Source organism: Odontomachus brunneus, unplaced genomic scaffold (assembly GCF_010583005.1).
Source record: "Odontomachus brunneus isolate Ranch 3 - 2012 unplaced genomic scaffold, Obru_v1 Obru_scaffold_098, whole genome shotgun sequence".
Classification (NCBI taxonomy): domain Eukaryota; kingdom Metazoa; phylum Arthropoda; class Insecta; order Hymenoptera; family Formicidae; genus Odontomachus; species Odontomachus brunneus.
In genome coordinates, this window is record NW_022639548.1 from 1,215,011 (window position 1) to 1,235,051 (window position 20,041).

General features: G+C 41.3%; 1 protein-coding gene across 6 annotated transcripts in view; it reads right to left on the bottom strand.

Annotated features, from left to right (window-relative positions):
• Nucleotides 1–20,041, bottom strand: part of LOC116848714 (RNA-binding protein Musashi homolog Rbp6) — a 926,784-nt gene that overhangs the window by 822,130 nt on the left and 84,613 nt on the right. Inside the window, exon 2 of one of the 6 annotated variants that reach the window (XM_032825099.1) lies at nucleotides 15,585–18,036. The exons of the other annotated variants lie outside the window; for them this stretch is intronic. Within the exon in view, the coding sequence (XP_032680990.1) occupies nucleotides 15,585–15,594 (10 nt within the window). The 5' untranslated portion in view covers nucleotides 15,595–18,036. The remainder of the gene's footprint in view (nucleotides 1–15,584; nucleotides 18,037–20,041) is intronic. 6 annotated transcript variants of the gene reach the window in all.

The window sequence follows — 20,041 nt, forward strand, 5'->3', positions numbered from 1 at the left end:
TCTCTCTCTCTCTCTCTCTCTCTCTCTCTCTCTCTCTCTCTCACTCTCTGTTTCTCTCAATGCTCTTTGCACGCTGCACGGACATGCACAAGTGCATACGCATATCCGTCTCCCTCCTCCCATTCCCCCGCGGCTCTGCATAATCCGGGAGTTACCTACTACTACTCTCCGCGCCGACCGATAGCGGACCCCGAAATACGCGCCGAATGGCGAACGATAGGACGAACACGGGAACGACGACTCGCATCCACCCACAATGGCCGCCATTACCGATGCAACGATTTATCCTCTTCGCCCCTGCTCCCCCTTCTACTCTCCCCTCCGCCCGACAGCCGGTTCCCCCGTGCGAGAACTCGACGTGTCCTGGCCAGAGAGGATCGTTGCCCTAAGACGCCCGGGTTATTATTGTTGTTCCTGCAGGCAACATCCGGCAGGCGCTGGCAGAAGCCAATCTCGAAGCATGAGTGCTTTAACGAAGCGCCGTCTAAAGACGCAAACGTGACCGTGATATTAATTGCACTCGCAAATCACCGCGGCTGGCGCGACTGCTAACCACTCGAGCTTCTCGACACAGCTTAACGATATATCGACGCCAGGTACATCGAGCGAGAGAATACTGTCGCGAGTTTCGAGAGATCCTTATGCCTCCCGAAAAAGAGAAAGAGAGGTAGCCAATCGCCTCGACATTATTTGAGCTCGGGGCACTCCCGAAAAATCCGGAACGCATGGTCGCAGTCAAGGTGCACCGACGGCGACTCTGCACGGGAGAGCGAGCGAGCGAGAGAGAGAGAGAGAGAGAGAGAGAGAGAGAAAGAGAGAGAATCGCTCTGCCGGGTCGTTCCCCTCCGTTGGGAACCGAAAATCCACATGCGGCTCGGCTCGGGTTCCCAGTCACGAAGCTCGATAGCGACCCGTAAAGCTCGAAGGGGGCGAAGCGCGGTATGGATACGACAGCGAATATCGCCGACGTCGACATGGGACGTACGGTGCAACGAGTTCTGCCGTTCCCTCTCCCCCTCCCTTCCTCTCTGCCGCCCTTGCCGGTGCCCCCGTGCCCCTAGTCCTAACCCGGCGCGCGATCAAGTGGAGCGAGCGCGCGGGGGTTCGAAAGTTTGACGATGAGGTCGAAGAAAAAGAAGCGCGAGAGGACGAGGGGGCGAAAGAGACGGGCGAAGAGCCGCCCGAGGATGAGAGGAAAGGGAGAGTAAAAGAGAGAGAGAGAAGGAAAAGTGGGATAAGGTGCGGAAAGATGGGAGAGGAGGGAAAGTGGTCGGATCGACAAGAGGAGAAGGAGGAGAAGGAGGAGGAGGGCGAGGAGGAGGTTGGCACGAAACTGTTGGAGTAACTCAAAAGTTACGTCGGAACTCGCGATGGGCTCGCGGATAATTATTTATCGCCTTATCAAACTTTCATAATCCCGATGCCGATGGGATGGGGCGACACAAGGGGCGAGGGAGGCGGGGGTGGAAGAGGCGATAGGGGGGCCGGAGAAGAGGGGCATAGCTGCCTTAAACGCCGACGGATCTATGCTCGCATCGGCCAAGTTTTTAACGAGTTCTTAAACGTCGTAAATGACGCCGTTGCGGCGGTGGGGGATAACGGCGGGGTGTGTAACCTCCCTCTCTCCCATCCTTCCTTCCTTCCTTCCTTCCTGCCTTGCCAATCTCTACTGTACAACGCGGGGTGAATTTTTATCGCGGCGCACGCCTCCCGGCTGTATAAAAAGCTCGCGAAGCCCTCGATAGTTCGCTGATAAGAATTAACGGGGATAAGCGGGTATACTTCTTCCCCGAAGATAGATACTTTCGTGGGACGCCGCGCGGCGCAGGGAAATAACGTAATTTAATCACGCGTTTACGGGTGCAACGACGCAAGAGGCGCAATAACGCCGGCTTTGCGCGATAAGCGAACGAAGTGTGTAAGAGAGACGCGTCCACCACAAAACGTTGATTACAAAGTGTATCAGTACGTTAATATTATATGATATATTCTCGGGAACGCGTCTTTTCTTCTCAGCCGCGCGCATTACACGACGATGATACGCTCGAATATCTTATTCATAAGTTCCCCTTGTTAAACGGCACGTTTGAAAAATTTACCTCCGCTGAAACGTACCGTACACGCGCCAAACCACAGCGTGTACCCGCTCTCCGCCGCTCTCTCCCCTCGCCCACCATGCCTATTTCCTTGCCCGCTGAAGCTCTCTCAAGTACACTCGGATGTAGTTCCAAGAAACGAGTTAGTACCTGACCGGATCGATACCACCTCGAGCGAGAGGCGATCGGCATTACGATATCGGAACGGATTGGAATTCGCGTGGTTATCGAATATAGATTATCCGCCCAAAAATGGAAATTATTGCGAGAACCGTGTACCGTATAATTGCCATGCATCGATCGAAGCAATACGGCCCTTCCTTCGCGACGTTAAGCTCCGTCGCCGAAAAAAGCGAGAAAGGGAACGATCGTGTTCCACGAGAAATGCCCTCTACACACGCCCGAAAATAACGCCATCGATAATACGATATCGCACGAGGATTATAACGCGAAATTCCTTGCAATTATGTCACAAACAAATGTATATTTAGTTTCAATATGTTTGGGACATTTTTTTCCCGATACAATTTCAGAACGCAGCCGGTGGTTCAATGAGAAAACTTGTTTCAGATTAATTCCCGAAAGTTAAGTTTTCTCATTTAATCATTGGCTTCATTCTGAAATGCATCAAGAAGAACTGTTTGCAAACCATATTGCAACAATGAGAGAAACAAATGATTAATTTAACTAAAATTATTTAATTAAATTAATTTAACTAATTAATTTAATTAATTAAACCAAAATTATTATAATTTTTGGCCCCAACCATATTTTTAAAAAGTAATATAGCGGTAGTAAAATGCAGATAAGATTATTATTACTCTAACATTCGCTAAGAAAAAAATAGTTGAAAATTTATTTCTGGGATATAAAGTTTATTTCTGCGAAATAAAATTTAGTCCTGTGAAATAAAGTTTATTTCTGTGAAAGCAAATAAATTTTTATCCTACAAAAATAAATTTTCAAATATTTTCTTTCCAATGTTATAGCATAATATAAATGGCTTTCTTGATTATAATTTGTAGTAATAATTTCTCTATGTGATTATGGTTAAAATATCAAACATTTTTTCTTCAGTGTATTGACTTAAATTTAAATCCTTTTATTAAAATAGGAAACAGTAGCTTTGAAGAGCTAAGATTGGAAGAAAATATATATATATTGAAGAAAATATTTTCTTCAATTCCTTAATAAAAATATCTTATATTAGTATATAAATAAATATTATTAATACCTATCGAGTAAATATTTCTTTATTTCTTAGATATCTTTTTTTCTTAATGTAGAAGCATAGCAGAATTGAAAAGAAGTTCGAAGAGAAGTATTCACACAGAAAAAGAAAAAAAAACTATAATATTCTCTTCTCCATGTACGAAAGTTAATTTCCTCGATCGTTCACACGCTCCTCTTTCTCTTATTTTTCACAAACATCGCCAGAGACGACAACGCGATTATTGTATTTAACAACGGAGTGAATATTAATCATACAGATTAATAACAGAATATTAATCATGCAGCGATACGGGACACTATCGATTATCGTGTACATAGATATATACATGCCGTACAAGCGCGATCGTCAGTATGTTAAACAATGGCGGAGCGGCGGCGGCGACGACGAAAACGCGCAAAGAGCGATTTAATCTCGTTGCTCGGCCGGAAAGATAAAATTCGACGGATTACGCCGATTCATTTTCCAGCGGTGAATAAATAATCGGGAATGTTATATTGTCGTTGAAAACAATTCCGACGCACGCTCGCGCACGCGAGCGCACCGCGATGCGTTTGCACGCGCGGTCGATCAGCCGCGCAAACGCTGATTTACGGGAGAATTTGCTTTGCGAAGCTCTGATTCGTAAATGCCGCCGCGCGAACAAATGTGGTAAATGCGCGGAAACGTAAACGACAAAACGGCAGCTGAATTGAACAGGTACGGAGGACGGGGGACGGGGGGAGGGGGCGAGAGGGAGAGAGAGCGCGCGGGGGATCGATAATGTCAATTGCAATGCTAAACAACGCTAGGTACTGCTACCTTACGTAAGGGTGTTAAATCAACTGACAACTTGACAGAGAATCCATACGCGTCGTAATAATACTCATTAAGTATCGGTGCGTATGCCGATTTTCCGTTTATTTTATTCTCTCTCTCTCTCTCTCTCTCTCTCTCTCTCTCTCTCTCTGTCTGTCTGTCTGTCACTCTTTCTCTCTCTTACGTGTGCGCAATGATGTCACCCGTGCGCTTTTATCTCGTCCTGATCTTCTAGAAAATAAAATTACTTCAGCGTATCGTTTCCCACCGCGAAATCTTTGACTGACTGACGCGCAAACACCGTTTTCTTCGGCGAGAAATTTCCATGAGACCATTCCCCGCGGCAGCCGGCGCAAAGTAAAGGCTCGAACAGACGAGCTACTTTGTGTCGCGGCAGAGAAGCACCAACATACTCGTGCGGACGGATCGCTTCTGTGACGCCACAGAGAAGCGCTTTGGAGTGATGTATGTACAAGCACAAATCTGTCACAAGACCGAAACAACACGGTACACGCAAAGTTTCAGTGCGATATAGAATTCTCGTGTCTCTGTGCCTCGTGTTATTCCGGCCTCGTGACAAGTTTGTGCTTTTATATCACTAATAGAAATTGAACCTCGTTGGTGTCTGGCCGCGGAATAGTAGATTTGCGTCTAACACCACCACTAGCCAATAATGTAACGTTTACTTCTCCTAGTGGTTAGATAAATAAGTTGGCTGATGATTAAAGAAACAAGATTACAATTATTTAATAATTATTAAAATAATTTAATTATAAGGTGAAAAGCGCCATAAGTAGTCGTTGGCCAGTAATGTAACGCTCAATTCTGTTTCTTCGGGATTTTTGTAAAATTAACGTAACCCTAGTTTTAATTTTCCACCTTATTGTAAGATGCTAATGGTGATGCAGTAGATGGATCATGTATCTTTGAATAGATAGAGCCCCATTAACTCTATCACATTTGATATGTAATGGCTGAACAACGGTTAGACCATAAACCCGATTCTATGTTTCAGTGAATAATCAAGCAGCAACGAATTAATAACGAGATGGAAAATTTAATCTAGACTGTGCTAGCTAGTTACTAGCTTTTGATTCAGGCTAGTTACATTTCTGCTTGGGATACAACACTCTGAGACGCTTCTCTGTGGCGCCACAAAGTAGCACGTCTGTATGGGCCTGTGGCGCTTCTCTGTGGCGCCACAAAGTGGCTTGTGTCTGTTCTAGCCTTAAGGTAAAAGCACCAATGTATGCACGCCCGTGCTTAATCTTGGGCATTCTTATCGTTTTGGTCATTTTAACTTTCAACGTAGAATATATGTGCATGTACTGAATACATATAATACATATTCAATGTTGAGATTTTAAATATCCGTATTTAAAAACTAAAGCGACAAGAATGTTCGGGATTTGCGTGTTCGGGAATTGGTGCTTTTACTTAACCATCCCGCGGGGGTTTGAGACTCGGGATTTTAAATTCCGCCGGCGCGTGCACTTCGATTTAAGTGAAGAATAACGTCCCGTCGCGCGCGCGACGACGTTTTATTGTTAATATAAATCAACAACGCGCTTGTTTAAACTCACGTTTCCCTGGTGAGAATAGTCGTTATCCGAATGAGAATTATGAGCGCCGAGTATGCAACATCTGCGGCGATCATAATTTAATGGACATTTCGCGGCGAGTTACGATGCTTCCTGAATAAGATATGCACTCGAGCGCTCGGTCGGGGCGTTCTTCGGCTCAGCGTCGAACTCGCATTCAAGTGACTACGTTCTCATAACTCCGGCCATTAAGTTAATTTATCGATTCGACCAGCATAGTATTGTACGATGAAAGCGCACCTCGCTTTCAATCCGCGCCCGGCGAACAGACGGTATTGGATGATTAAGAGCGGCACGATCGTGCCGCTCGTTTAACTCGATAAAAATGCGCGGGACGCGTGTTTCGGCGGAAGAAAAGACGCAGGGTACGCAGGGCTGATCGAACTGAAGACTTTTCTAGGGCTAGAAGCATGAGACCGGTTAACAGGATCGAGCTGATATGTCCGCTAATTTCTTAATTTTCCCAAAACGCGTCCTTCGCCACGCTTTTCCGCGAGGCACGCCGCGAAAGGGAGATTGATTGACATTGGTGACGAAATCGTTGCACTTCATCGAGAAAAACGAGATCGTGCAAAATTGACTTCGATCGGGCAGGATTTCAAGAACGCGACGGATCTGTTTTAATGGAATACATTTAATTCTCTCTCGGAATTAAATATCGAGCTGGAGAGAGCGCGGGAGGACCATTGACATTTCACGCATCACACCTAATAATAATCCCACGCGAACATTCCTCACAGCAGAAATACGCTGCGTTTTTTTTTTTCGCGTCCTCTCTTTTTTTATCGATATAATGAGAATCTGTCGATACCTCGGCGAAACGAAAAACGACAAAAAGAGTCACAAGATGGAAAAATGCGCGACATCGCGCGAAGGTGAATCGCGCGGGATGAGGATTCCACGGACGCGAGTCTTGTGTTTGCTCTGCTGCATCCTGAGGAAGACCAATTCGCCGAAGGAAACGAAGTGACTGCGCGAGATCAGGCAGATGAACGCTGCGAAAACTCCCGCGCGCGCGCGCTCACGCGCTCGCTCGCTCCTTTGATTCGCCGCTGTAACGAGTTATTTAGTGTTGTTCCCCGCAGCGGCTCCGCGGTTCATCGCGCTATAATGGCTACCGAGTGCATCACGTTTCCCCCGAGGTCAGCGCGCGGTGCATCCCGAGAGCCTTCTCTCTCCTCGCCGTGCGCGCCTCTCGCGTTTGTTTTGCGGCACGGCGGTGCAACAGCGCAGTACGCGTGGGCGACAAACTCCATACTGATTGCTGATAACTCTTTGTTCGACGATATCGTATGGCACGGTTTTATCCGCTTAGACATCTAGACACGCACCCACCGACGAATCCTCAATCTCGCACGCAGACGCGATATTTTAACGATATGAAATATTATGTTTTGTATCGAGCACATGCCGAGTATATTTATACTATTGACTATACATCAGTGGGAAATCATTGAGTCACTACATCTGCAATTAACACACTGAGGAGAAAATACTGAAGAACTCTTGTTTGTGAAATATAAAGATTATTTCTGCGAAATATAAAGCGCGACCAGTGTTGGAAATTGAGGAGATAAAAATTTTCTTTCGCTAAAGTATTTCGCAAATCAATAATTAAGATTAATCAACCGTCATATGAAGTCACAAATAATTTTATCAACTGGTGAAATAATTTATGAAATTATTAATCAAATCGTTTTATAATTAATAATTAATTTCATCGTAAATCAATCAAGTTATCATATATATAATGATTGATTAAACTTGATTATTGATATGTTGATTATTTTTAGTAAAAAAAAACTTTAATACACTAATGCTCAGCACTGATTCGTCCTGCCAAATGGTATTTATGCTGCTGACTGCATTAGAGAAAAATCGTTGAGTCACTACATCTGCAATTAACACACTGAGGAGAAAATACTGAAGAACTCTTGTTTGTGAAATATAAAGATTATTTCTGCGAAATATAAAGCGCGATCAGTGTTGGAAATTGAAGAGATAAAAATTTTCTTTCGCTAAAATATTCCGCAAATCAATAATCAAGATTAATCAACCGTCATATGAAGTCACAAATAATTTTATCAACTGATGAAATTATTTATGAAATTATTAATCTGTTTTCTTAAATTGTTTTATAATTAATAATTAATTTCATCGTAAATCAATTAAATTATCATATATATGATGATTGATTAAACTTGATTGATATGTTGATTATTTTTAGTAAAAAAAAAACTTTAATACACTAATGCTCAGCACTGATTCGTCCTGCCAAATGGTATTTATGCTGTTGACTGCATTAGAGGAAAATCGTTGAGTCACTACATCTGGGATTAACGGACTGAGAAGAAAATACTGAGAAACTGATTTCTATAGATTTCTAGAGACACTGATTTCTATAGAATATAAAGTTTATTTCTGCGGAATAAATTTTTATTCTATAAAAATAAATTGTCGAGTATTTTTTCTCAGTGCACGTTAACTGCCACGGTGATTTCCCTGGACTGTTCCAAAGCTTTATTGAAATTCAAATTAACTGAGAAGAGAGTTACGACTAATATGCAAATAATTTCCTGATTAATTCTCCAGCTAATTTTCTTAGCTCTCTATCGACTACATATTTAATTTGTTGGATGAAATTAGTTAAAACTTCATACATTAATGAGATGCAGTGATATTATAGCACCGGTGGTCCCCAACGAAATCACAATATGTTGTTAACTTTCTGTATACAATCATATTTTTTTAGACAGTACAATCTGGGTCTGTCAGACTCGGGCAATTTTAAACTACCATAACTTTATTGGAAATCAATATACTGAATAAGTTATCAGATGCACAATCAAACATAGATAGAAAGAAAACCAATAAGAGTCCACGTAAAATATCGATTGTTTTTTGTGGCGAGATATGTTATTGGCATTTTTTATATCTACGTTTGATTAAAAATCAATATTTTTGGGCATATTTGTTTCCAGAAATATAGAACAGCTTCGATCATGAGATAATTGTGCGATAAAATCAAATCTGCAAATAGATTTGCGCTATTTCAAAATTTTCCCAAATTATTTACAAAAGTTGGCGAACGAGCGAATATTCATTCGAGACTCAGTATTGTACGCAAAGGATTCAAAATCATTTAATAAGTCTTAAATAAATAAAATGGCGAGTCACGAGTTGGCCAGATCTATACGATCCATACGTGTTGTAAAAAAATTTCACGAATCGTGTCATTATTCCTAAGATAGAAAAAAAGATGCATCCCGATGTGTCTCACAAGTAGGGTAACCAACCGTCCCGATTTTCGGCTCTGTATAGAGGCGTCCTGAAGGAATTCAGATGTCATTTGTCCCGACTTATATCATATGAGGTAAAATAAGTAATATAAAAATTTATTATCACTTATTATTTTTTTCGTATTGTGAAAAAAAGTACATTTTATATTAACCGTTCATTGCTTTAATGTTCCGTCGATTATTCTCTTTTATTTTATTTAATGAATTTTATCAGTCTAGTTTTAGAGAGACTAATGATTTGTATTAAAAAATAATAGAAGACTATGTTCTATTGATTGCTTGACATTGATCTAATAACGGATAAATATTTTACTTGCCTATCTATACGTTGTCTACTTACATGTATCTAATTTAATCAACCTATCTATTTTAAAAATTAATATATCAAAATGTAAGGAAGATCGGAGTTAGCTGGCTATCAGAGTAAGCTGGCAAAACCGATTACTTCTGCTATTTTTTAACGAGTTATAGAATTAAGCAAGTAAGATTTTTAAATGTGTCAAATGGCTTAGAAATCTGCATTCTGTTAAAAAAAAAAAGTGTAGAAATAATCGATCCTGTCAACTTACCCCGATAGCCAATTAGCTCCGATCTTCTCTATCTATCTATATTGTGATAACAAAGAGAAGACATGTGCTATATATGTCAATACAATAAGGTATTTTGTACCTATTAATTAAAAATGAAGGAAGAAATGCCAATAAAACATTGTTTTTTTCACTTCATATGTTGCTTTCACACACACACACACACATACACATATATATATACATATGTGTATCTGAAAATGATAAACTTATTTTTATTACTCTATTTCTACTTATATGTATAATATGCGAAATATTATCATACATATATAGAAAATCATATATGGTCCTCTGCTTGGGGCACAGAGGACCATTTTTCTTTCCAACAATTTTAATGTCTAAAATAAAATCTCTTACAGTTATTAAACTAACGCTTTGTTTGCGTATGCATAACCCTTATAGGTATATGCTGGGCAACTTTGGGCCATTTCCTATAACTGATAAATTTTTTATTAACCTTAGAATGTTAAGCGATCCTCTGTGCTCCGCTCTCCCCTACCAATGAAAAAATTCCGATTCTTGTGTTGCGATTTTTTCCAAATCGACATACCGAAGTATGCTGTTTGGTCACCTTGCTTGCAAGCGCCAGGCGCCATAAGAAAAACGCATCGACGATTCCGAGGCCACGGAGCCTACGGCGCGTCGTAGGGTCGCGCAAAGTTTGGGCAAAGAGGGCGACCAGGAAGAGCGAGCGAGCGCATTTGGATGCGCGCTGCCGTTCCGCGTGATCAGATATGCACGCAACCGCCGTGCCGCTATACGCGCGTAGGCGTGCACGCGCGTGCACGTGGGCGCATTGTGTGCACTCACCGCGATGCGCCTCGCGCGTGACCATCGGCGCAGGCATGTCTTGCATGATACAGAGAGATGCATATTTCCCCGGCGAAACAAAGACCGGCAACGCTCGTCATGTCGGCCGATTTTTAGGAAACGACGGATTCCCGCTGGTTTTCGGAATAAAATCTCCCCGTCACACCTCTATCAACCCTTCCCCGCGTGCAATTATCCGAGTGGAGATGTAACTAGCCGGCTTGAGTCAAAAGCTGGTATTTATAGCTAGATAAAGCAAGCTAGATAAAGCAGACTAGATAAGATCTTCTTCGCGTTATTAACTCGTTACTGATTATTTACTGAAATATGGAATCGGTTTTCTCGTGATCCCGCCGTTGTCTAATCATTATATATCAAATGTGATAAAGTGACGCTGTTTATTTCTACTAGGATATTTTTTGGAATCTGATACAATCTGTTACTTTCTGAAGTGCAATCAGTGAAATGCTTCATGATCAAGTACAATCAATAAGTAAGTTGTAGAAAAGCCTCAGTTATAAAATAGTATCGCAATAAAATCAAAATATGCAAACAGATTTGCGCTATTTGAAAAATTTCCCAATAGCTTTACGAAAGTCTCTGAGCGACCGAATATTCCATTCGTCCATTCGTTAGAAAGATTCTATCAAATAATTAAATCTGTCACGTAATGATTCAGTGATTATTCGTCGATTTCAATAAAAAAATATCGAAATCTAAAATTACTAAAATTACAACCGATTCGACGTTTATTTCTTATATCTTGTATTTTGTAATTGGCTTTACCTCTAGAGATAAGGTAGTCATAGCAAGTAGGTTGTCCGGCTGTGACAGAAAAAATATCTAAAGAAAAAATATTTATTCATGGCACAAATAACTTATGTTTTATCCATTTTATTTAAGTAGAAAAATTTAGATTTAAATAAAAATGCAACAAATACAGCGAATAAATAATTTTTATTTTTTAGATTATTTTTTCTCTCAATATATACTGCTTATTTCTCTTTTGTATCTATTCAATTTTTTTAGTTTACTTCTCTCTACTTTTCCTGTCTTGTAACAAAAAATATTATTATTATTATGGTATCATTTTGAATATAAAATATGAAATACGTAACCCGTATTGCGCGGAATACGGGCGTCGAAGTCCAGCTGTTCGCAAACACGTGTCGGATATTTAAACATAAGTGATCGCTATTTATTACTTATGATCAATAAAATTACGTAAATTGCGTCGTTTGGTGCGTCGTTTCGAAGGCTAACCGGAATCTTGAATTGCCTACGACGAGAAATCCGATGTGTATGTGTATGCATGTGACGCACGTCACATGTGTATGTCACGCGTCTATTTTTACGATACGCCGTTTGACGTTTTGACGCACGTGATACAACGCGTGCGCGGTTGCAAACTCGGCATCGGCATCGCGAATCACGCCGAGATTTCTCGCCCGCGTACGAAAAACACACATCCCGCAGCACGCAGCCTGTAACCCGACCTCTCATAAAACAGTTTCGCGGCGCGGCGATTGTTGAAACATGATTTCAAGCGAGATTTTAAGTTGCAACGGAGCGAGCATCGTGTTTCTCTCGTCCAGAACGAGACATTGAAATATAACTCACGATACCGGCCGTCGGGTTTCAACGGCGCGAACGAACGCGCGCGTCCCGCGTCGCTTTACGGGGGCACGAATGCGTTAAAATGACAAATTTCATAGCCGTGAAGGCCGCAATTCTCTCTCGCCGCCGCTAAAAGCGCCGCTTCACCTACCCGGCCCGAGTGTATTAGCGCGAAATAAAATTTCGCCCGGCGTAAGTTCAACATTCAACGTGGTAAACGAGATTATGTATCGCGATTATTCCACTCGCCGCCGTCCACTGTGATCCATGGCCAAAGCTCGCCGTTTATTCGCAATCGCGACAACTGTCAACGGATACTTCAAGTTGAAATTTTGAGCTTCACTATTCCATTCAATACCTATTTTAATATTCTGAACCCTATAATATAATCTATTTTGACGCTAAAGAAAGTGAAAAGGGAAATTTCGAACATCAGCAAAGTCAAAGTAGGGATAAATTATATCACTAGAATTAAACCTACTTTGCTAACTTAGCTGATATTGCGTTGTAGAATACAAGATTTAACATAAGACCAAAATTTCGACTCGAGCCGCCAGGGCTTTTCATCACGTGGCAAGCTGCGCCAACCCGAGCCAAAATCTTAGCTGTACTTTGTAAACCTGAACTCTCTAACATCTATATATTCTGAAAAGCATCAGTATATATGCACAATACACAGAGAAACTAAAATCTTACTTAGCGCCTCTAAGGACTGGTTCCAATCTCTTGGTAAGCTACCTGACAGTTAAATCATATATATATCTTTGTTCAATTTCAAGAAAAAATAAAGACAGACATATGATTTAGCTATAAGGTAGCTTACCAAGAGGTTAGAACAATCGGTCCTAAATGAGAACGCACAAAATGTCATTTCTGTAGAGACTTCTTGTATCTAGACTTCACTATCTTATTTTTGAAGAGAACAATCTCTCTACTGCCTCTCATAAAAGTTAATAGGTTAAACGGAATCAAAACAGATTAATATTTTAAGGGTTTCAGAGTACCAAAATAGACAGAAAAAATATTTAGATATTATTTAGATTAAAATATATAGATTTAAATATTTAGATTATTAAATATTCAGATAAAAAAATCAAAATTTCGGAAAGAGAGAGTCAGCACCGCACTTTCAAGAACGAAGAGAACACGAGGACGAAAGCAAAAGAGAGAGAGAAAGAAAGAGCAGGGAAAAAGAGAGATACTTCCTGTTAAAGATTAGATAAACTTTTAACGGAAAGCAAACTCCCCAAGATCATAACGTTAGCCACAGAGGCGACCCTGAAAAGGGCTCGATCCCAGAGGACCCTCGCGCGCGCGTACAGAATGGCGCCGTGTAAATAATGATACACAACGTGCTGCCGATCGCGCGGCTTCCGATACGATAAATTGGGGAACTCCATTATCGTCCTCGAACGACTCGAGTGTGATTCGAAAGAACAACGGAGTTACTACGATCAAGAGTCTCCAAGGGAATCTCACCGTCTTCTTTCGAGACCAGGAGAGGAGAGTTCTCTCCTCTGTATTCTTTCTCTTTCCCATCTCCTCCTCTCAATTCCTCTTTCTCGTTATATTCTTATCTCTCATCCCGGCATCTAGTGAAGATCTCTTGTTGTGATCGTCGACGTCGACGAAATTTCACCTCCTGCACGGCAAACAAGCAACTACGTGGCGGATCGCGGCGCCTCCGTCGTGTTTCCCGCGCGGAACGATTTTTGCCCCATTTAACTCTGATTATGAGTCGTCTCGCATTACACGAGTTTCAACCCGCGATGGTGGTTTAAGGGCGGTAGCAATCGCTGTCGGAAATCTATGGCACTCGCCGCCGGGATATCTCTCCTCGTGGTGCGCACACGTGCGGAGGTTAAAGACCTACCGGAGATTCCTATTCTTAGTGCATCCCCTATCCTCCTCCTCCCTCTCGCCCCCCTCTCGCCTCTAAAAACCTATCTTTGTTTCACACTGCAATTTATCTAATACACTTTCGGAAATGAAAAGAAGTCTCAACTCGATGAGATCGTTGCTGAGAAAGACGAGGAGCACCGATCAAAGATGGGAAATGTTGATTTCAGCCACCACCGAGAGCACTTTTCGCCCTCGTTGTTTGTCATTCCAATGTTCTCGCCGTTATCACGAAACAGGAGACGGCTCGGTAACCCTAACTCGCGCTCTAAGCGCGGAGTTCTGATATGTATATATTTCGGCTGCTCAGCAAAATGCATGTTTTTCCACCTGTCCTGGAGATCCGCTCGATTTCAATGCGAGACGCAGAGGTGTTTATCGATACCTCTGCGTGTCTCCCGACGATATAAACGACACGTACGAGGCGATCGCGCGTGATCATATTTAGTCAACTACGCGATACGAAGCAGAAGAGCTCGACCATTTCGGATTTCGCCCTGTCTACCTATATTACGTCGATAGTAAGATCACATTTCTATTCCGGATGTCCAAGGGTTAAATTTACCTCGTCTCTCTGCGCCCAAAACCCGAGTTCTCATCCTGACAGCGCCGTATAACCCCGAGTCGAAATTTTAGTTATATATTAATCCTGCAAATTCCGTCGAACTTGGAAGACCAATGAAGAATCTCGAGATATAACATTGCACAAACTATTGACTTACCTTGTTGAGTCTTCAAGAAAAAGACTCATTTCAGAATTATTTATTTGCAATTATCTCAATATATCACCTGCATTTAATCTCTATTCGTCATTTCAGTCAACAATGTATCAATATATTGTGTGTGTGTGTGTTATCAATTATATATTTATTTGTGTCTCGATATTCTATCTGCACTTAATCTTAATTTTAGTCAGTAGTGTATCGATTATATAACTTGTTCAAGTGCAGGTAGAATATGTAAGATATGCAAGAAGATAATAAATAATTCAATAATGATAAAAGTTGTAGATAGAAAAGAAGCAACACATTTTTATTCTCATAATCTCCTTTTGTTTTTTCTGACGTTGGAAATGGAGCTTAAAGATCTTAAAAGAGCTAATAAGAAGCTGCGAAGGTAACAGTTATCCAATAATACTAATAATGTGTTGTGCGTTTACCAACAGAGAGTTAAATTTAGATCCCGTATAATAATAAGACTGAATAGAAATGTGAAAATGACGTCAAATATAAATTAAACATTAAATCGAACTCAAGATCCAAAGAGCATTATTGGACGTAAAAATTAGCACTTGCGATATTTACATTAGACTCTAAGGCCGGCATTCATAATTGTAAATTATTTACGACCTCCCACTGAAAGCATAATTAATTGCAAGTTTGTATTTATAGACGGTTATTTACCATTTGAGTGAGTATTTCTTGTCGTATGGAATAACGTGATAAGTATTGGTTACAGAGATTGACAAATGATCGGACAGATTGACAAATGATTAGAGAGATTTATAAAGCTACAATTAATTATCAAATGATAACAGTCGTCAAATGACTATGAATGTCGGCCTAAATTTCGACTCGGGTATCTCTTCGTTAACGTAACGTCCGTTTAAAACGGAAACTGTCTGTTCAGTAAACGTGTTAACGTACCTTGAAACATATGATGTATCGCGACCAGGCGCCCTGCGTCCTCCGCCGTAGTTTCTCGGCCTTGGCATCCTGACTGCTCCACGTCGTGGCACTGACACTGACACTCGCGAGTAAGTATGACTCGATCGAAGAAACACGTGTTAAGTGACGTGAGGCCGCGACGAACAGTCTCCGATTAAATATTTTCAGAGCCAACGGAATATATTAATCACCGAGGGGAACGATAAATAACACACTGACGCACATTAGTTCGCGCGCTGTATGAGTACCGCTCGCCGGCCCGGAATTGAATGGGAACACTCGGAAAAGCGCGTGACGCACAAAGGTAACTTGACCGCCTCGAAGGTCCGCGATGTTTTGATTGTGTTATCACTCGGCGCTCAGCGCCGTACGACGACGGTTGACGATTGATGGGAGGGTGAATGTTTACATTTCTTGCCCGCTGTTTTGGTACTCGCACGCGTCGTGTATTTTCCCGTGACCAAGTGTTACGTTACATTTCACACGCGAAATATTTCGTCGGCTCTTGAAATATTTAATCATTAAACTCACTCAGCGACGTCGCGTTAATTAACACGTGTTTCCCTTTCTCTCTTTTTTTCCGATCTGATCTACACGAGTGTCAGCGCTACCGGAATGCCGTGACGGTGCAGTCTATTGCAAGATGCTGTATTGGAAAGCCAAGACGCAGGACGCGGGTTGTTATACACCATATATTTATAGATGTATAGAAATGTATATTTTATATTAAGATACATTTCATATTGAACACATAAAAATATTCAACGTCAATGAAAGAATACAATAAAGAAATCAGGAATAAAGGAACAAAATTTGTTGTTTCATTTTCCAAATAATCCCATTATTTGTTCATATTAATTAATATTTGCTTATCACATACATTTCACACACGATTCAGTGAATTGCAGAATGAACGCATTGTTTATCAAAATTAAGAATAAAAATTAAATGTGGATAGAATATTAAAATATTCTCTCTGAAGTAAATTCTTCTTTTAAGGACAATTCAACATGATTAACCTTTAGAGGGCCGGAAAAGGACCACTATAGTGGTAGTAGACAGCAGTTAAATATACATTGCATTCATGTTCTACACTTATCTACTTATGTGTGTATAAGTATTCACACATCCAGATACAAGTTTGCACCCATTGTCCTCCCCCATCTCTCTTCCTTTCCCCCATTTGCTATTTTTTTCTTATATAACTATATAACGATATAACTATAAATTATCATAATTTACAAAAACTGACAATTCCATCTTGTTCAGCAACCTCGAAAACTTCTAGAAACCTATTTTTTTCAAATTTTTTTCAAAATTTTAACATTGTCTTTACCCCCCAAAGCCGGGACCACCACTTATGTGGTGATTTCCGTGATCGGTAATTTGTATATGATCAATATACGATATAAGGTACATTTTTTATCGATTTTCTTCGTGGAATCTGGTACTTCAAATAGCGGCCCTCTAAAGGTTAAAAAGGGCGTTAAGTAATCATTCGTAGCATTCTCTAAATTTCTTGAAGTGGAATTTCACTTAAAACGAGTGGAAAACGGCAGTATTTTCGCTCAAAATAATAGTAAAAATATCACCACTCGAAATTGTAAGAGTAAAATATTCCACTCAAGCTTAGATTGGATTCTAACTCCATATAAGCGAACGTTTCAGTCGATTGCAGTGAACATGTTCCTGCAACGCGCGATGGAGCACATCAAGTTCACTCTTCAAAATTTCGTGTGAAAATAATTACTCGACGATTAAGAGTGAAAATCACTCGAATTTAAGTGACTCGTTGATCACTCCACTTTTCGAGTGAAATTTCACTGCTAGAAATTCGGGGAGCACCAAAAGGATAGGAAAATAGCCTGTACAATGTTATATTTCGAGATTTCCTGTTAATCACTCAAGTTCGACGGGGCTCTATAGAATTAACTATAGGAATCAAAATTTCGCCTTGTTCGTTCCCGCGCAAAAGAAGAGCGACCTCACGAACGGAACGGCCGTGAAGACGCGAGTTTCGCGCGAGTTTGCGGAAGTCTCTGGACCCCGGCCAGCTGATGGCGAATACCTTGACATCCACGCTCGCGTCGACTTAGATCGCACTTCGATTATCCTTGCATGCTCTTTCCTCCCTCTCGTCGCGATGACCGCGCGCGCGTTTTGGAACGGCATCAGGATTTCCATATTCCGTCCACTACTTCTAAAACGCGCGCCCTCAAGTCTACTACCCCCGCCTACCCACCCTTTCACTGTTCCTTTATCCCCGCGATTCTTGTACGCGCTCTCTTGTTTCCGCGCCGTTCTCGCGCGCGCGCCCGTTAAATCACGGACGTTACACTTGGCGTAGATCGGAGGAAATGCAGAGACTCACCAAGATTAGATTACGTTGCCTTCGTGGCTCCGTCGGCGATTTACGAAAATGTTCACTCACCTGCAACAGAAAGAGAAGGACACTTAGCGTTAACGTAACGAAGAGCACTTTGGTATTCATTCGATCCACTGCGTTATCGTCGCGATTACTCGCGATGCAACACCGTACGCGTTATTGCGTTTCCTATCTTTCGCCTTTATCCTGTTGCCCCTTCCACTCTTTCACCTCTCTCTTTCCCTCTCGCGATCATCTTATTTGCGCCTCATCATTCTTGTAACACGTAGTAACTGCGCACCAAGTTTTTCGTATCGCGTCGGAGCGAGAGATTTCTGCAGCGGCGAAGAGAAATAAGAAAGAAAAGAAGAGACAAACGATACTTTCTTACTTCGGGAAGGGGAGAAACGCAAGAAGAATTGATGAATGGAAAGACGAAAAGGAGGAGGGGGAAATGGAGGAAGTGCAGAAAGAAGAAGCAGTGAGAAACCAAATTCATTTATTCGCTCATGCGTTCAGTAATCTCATAACGTCCGCAATTCTTTGCTGGACGCGCGCAGATTTTTATCTCAATATCTCGCGTTAATCACACGAAGATAATATTGTAATAAAAGTTACAATACAACTTTAGTATGCCGGGAATAGATTGGCACTATGATGAAAATTATAAGACTATATATAAAATTATAATAAGAATAACATAGTAAAAGTGATTATGAACATAGTAAAAATTACTATAAATGTAGTAAAAATTTATGGTCATTTTTACTGTTTTATTAATTTTCGTAATAATGCCAATCTATTCCCGGCATACTAAAATTGTATTGTAATTTTTACTACGATATTTTCTCCGTGCAAATCACAACAAGTTTAGAAGCTCGTGAGAAGAAATCATCAGCGGTGGCAAAATTAGGAGATAAACGTTGAAGAGCGAAGGAGCTCATGGATCTGTATGTGTGTGTGTGTGTATATTTGTATGCGCGCGGAGCTTTCTAAATATTATTAGTTGCGTCACCGACGAACGAGCTCTCTCGCAGTTGTCAGTAGTTCAAGAGGGAACACCACGGCGAAGATAAAAAAGAAAAAATATCTTTAGGAATTGTCTTTTTTTAAACAACAATACATTTTCTTAATGGTTATTTTACATGTATTTAGTACATGTTTTAAGAAGACTTTCATGTTGCTGTTTATTTGAAACACATGTTTTATAACGAACTAGATTCTATAAGATTTTTATCGAGAAGTGCGGTTACAATGCCCAGATAATTGCTTCTGAACATGAAGTTAATGATGTAAATATTTTTAGAAACTACATGAAAGTGTGACTTTTGTTTGTAGGTAGGTAGGGGTTTCGAGAAAAGTTTTGTTTACACAAAACGGCAGATTTTATAAGAGAAGACCACGGATTTTCGACGGAAGTCGGTCCGTTTTTATGTGTTTCTCGATGAGTTCTCAAAGAAAAAAGAAGAAGTCGTACGTACAAACGAAAAAAATTCGATTACAATGAATTTTCCGCAAGGTAGAAGCCAATCGGGATCAACAGCTTTCTAAATATCTTCCAGGCCAGCTTTAGAAAGATAGTCTCAAGATAGCTTCGACAAGGTTTTACAAACTCTCCTCTAACTTCTTCAATTTTCAAGCAAACTTCAAGCGATTTTCCAAAACCACATAATAGTCCAGAAAATGCGATAAAAAGTCGGTCTTTCGGCATTTCTACCGTGGTATTTCCCCTTAACGTATCTGCGCGAGATGCGCGCGTACTTTAGACCCGGCGCCCGGGTGAGCGAGGTAAACGCGAGCGACCTGAAAGCCGACGCGAGGAGTCATCGCTGAGAGTCGCTTTTGTGCCGCATTCGAGGGCCGGCTGTGTATCGCGTACAATGCGCGAGACACGACCCATATACGAGAAACGCGCAAAACGCACACGAGGTGGGTGGTCGACCGTACTGGGCGACGAGGTTGAGCGCCTCTGCGACCGAACAAATGAATGAGTGTGGGCGAACACGTGACTGGAGAGGCAAGCGCGCCGCTCCGGCATCCTCCCTGGCTCTCTCCCCCCCCCCCCCCCCCC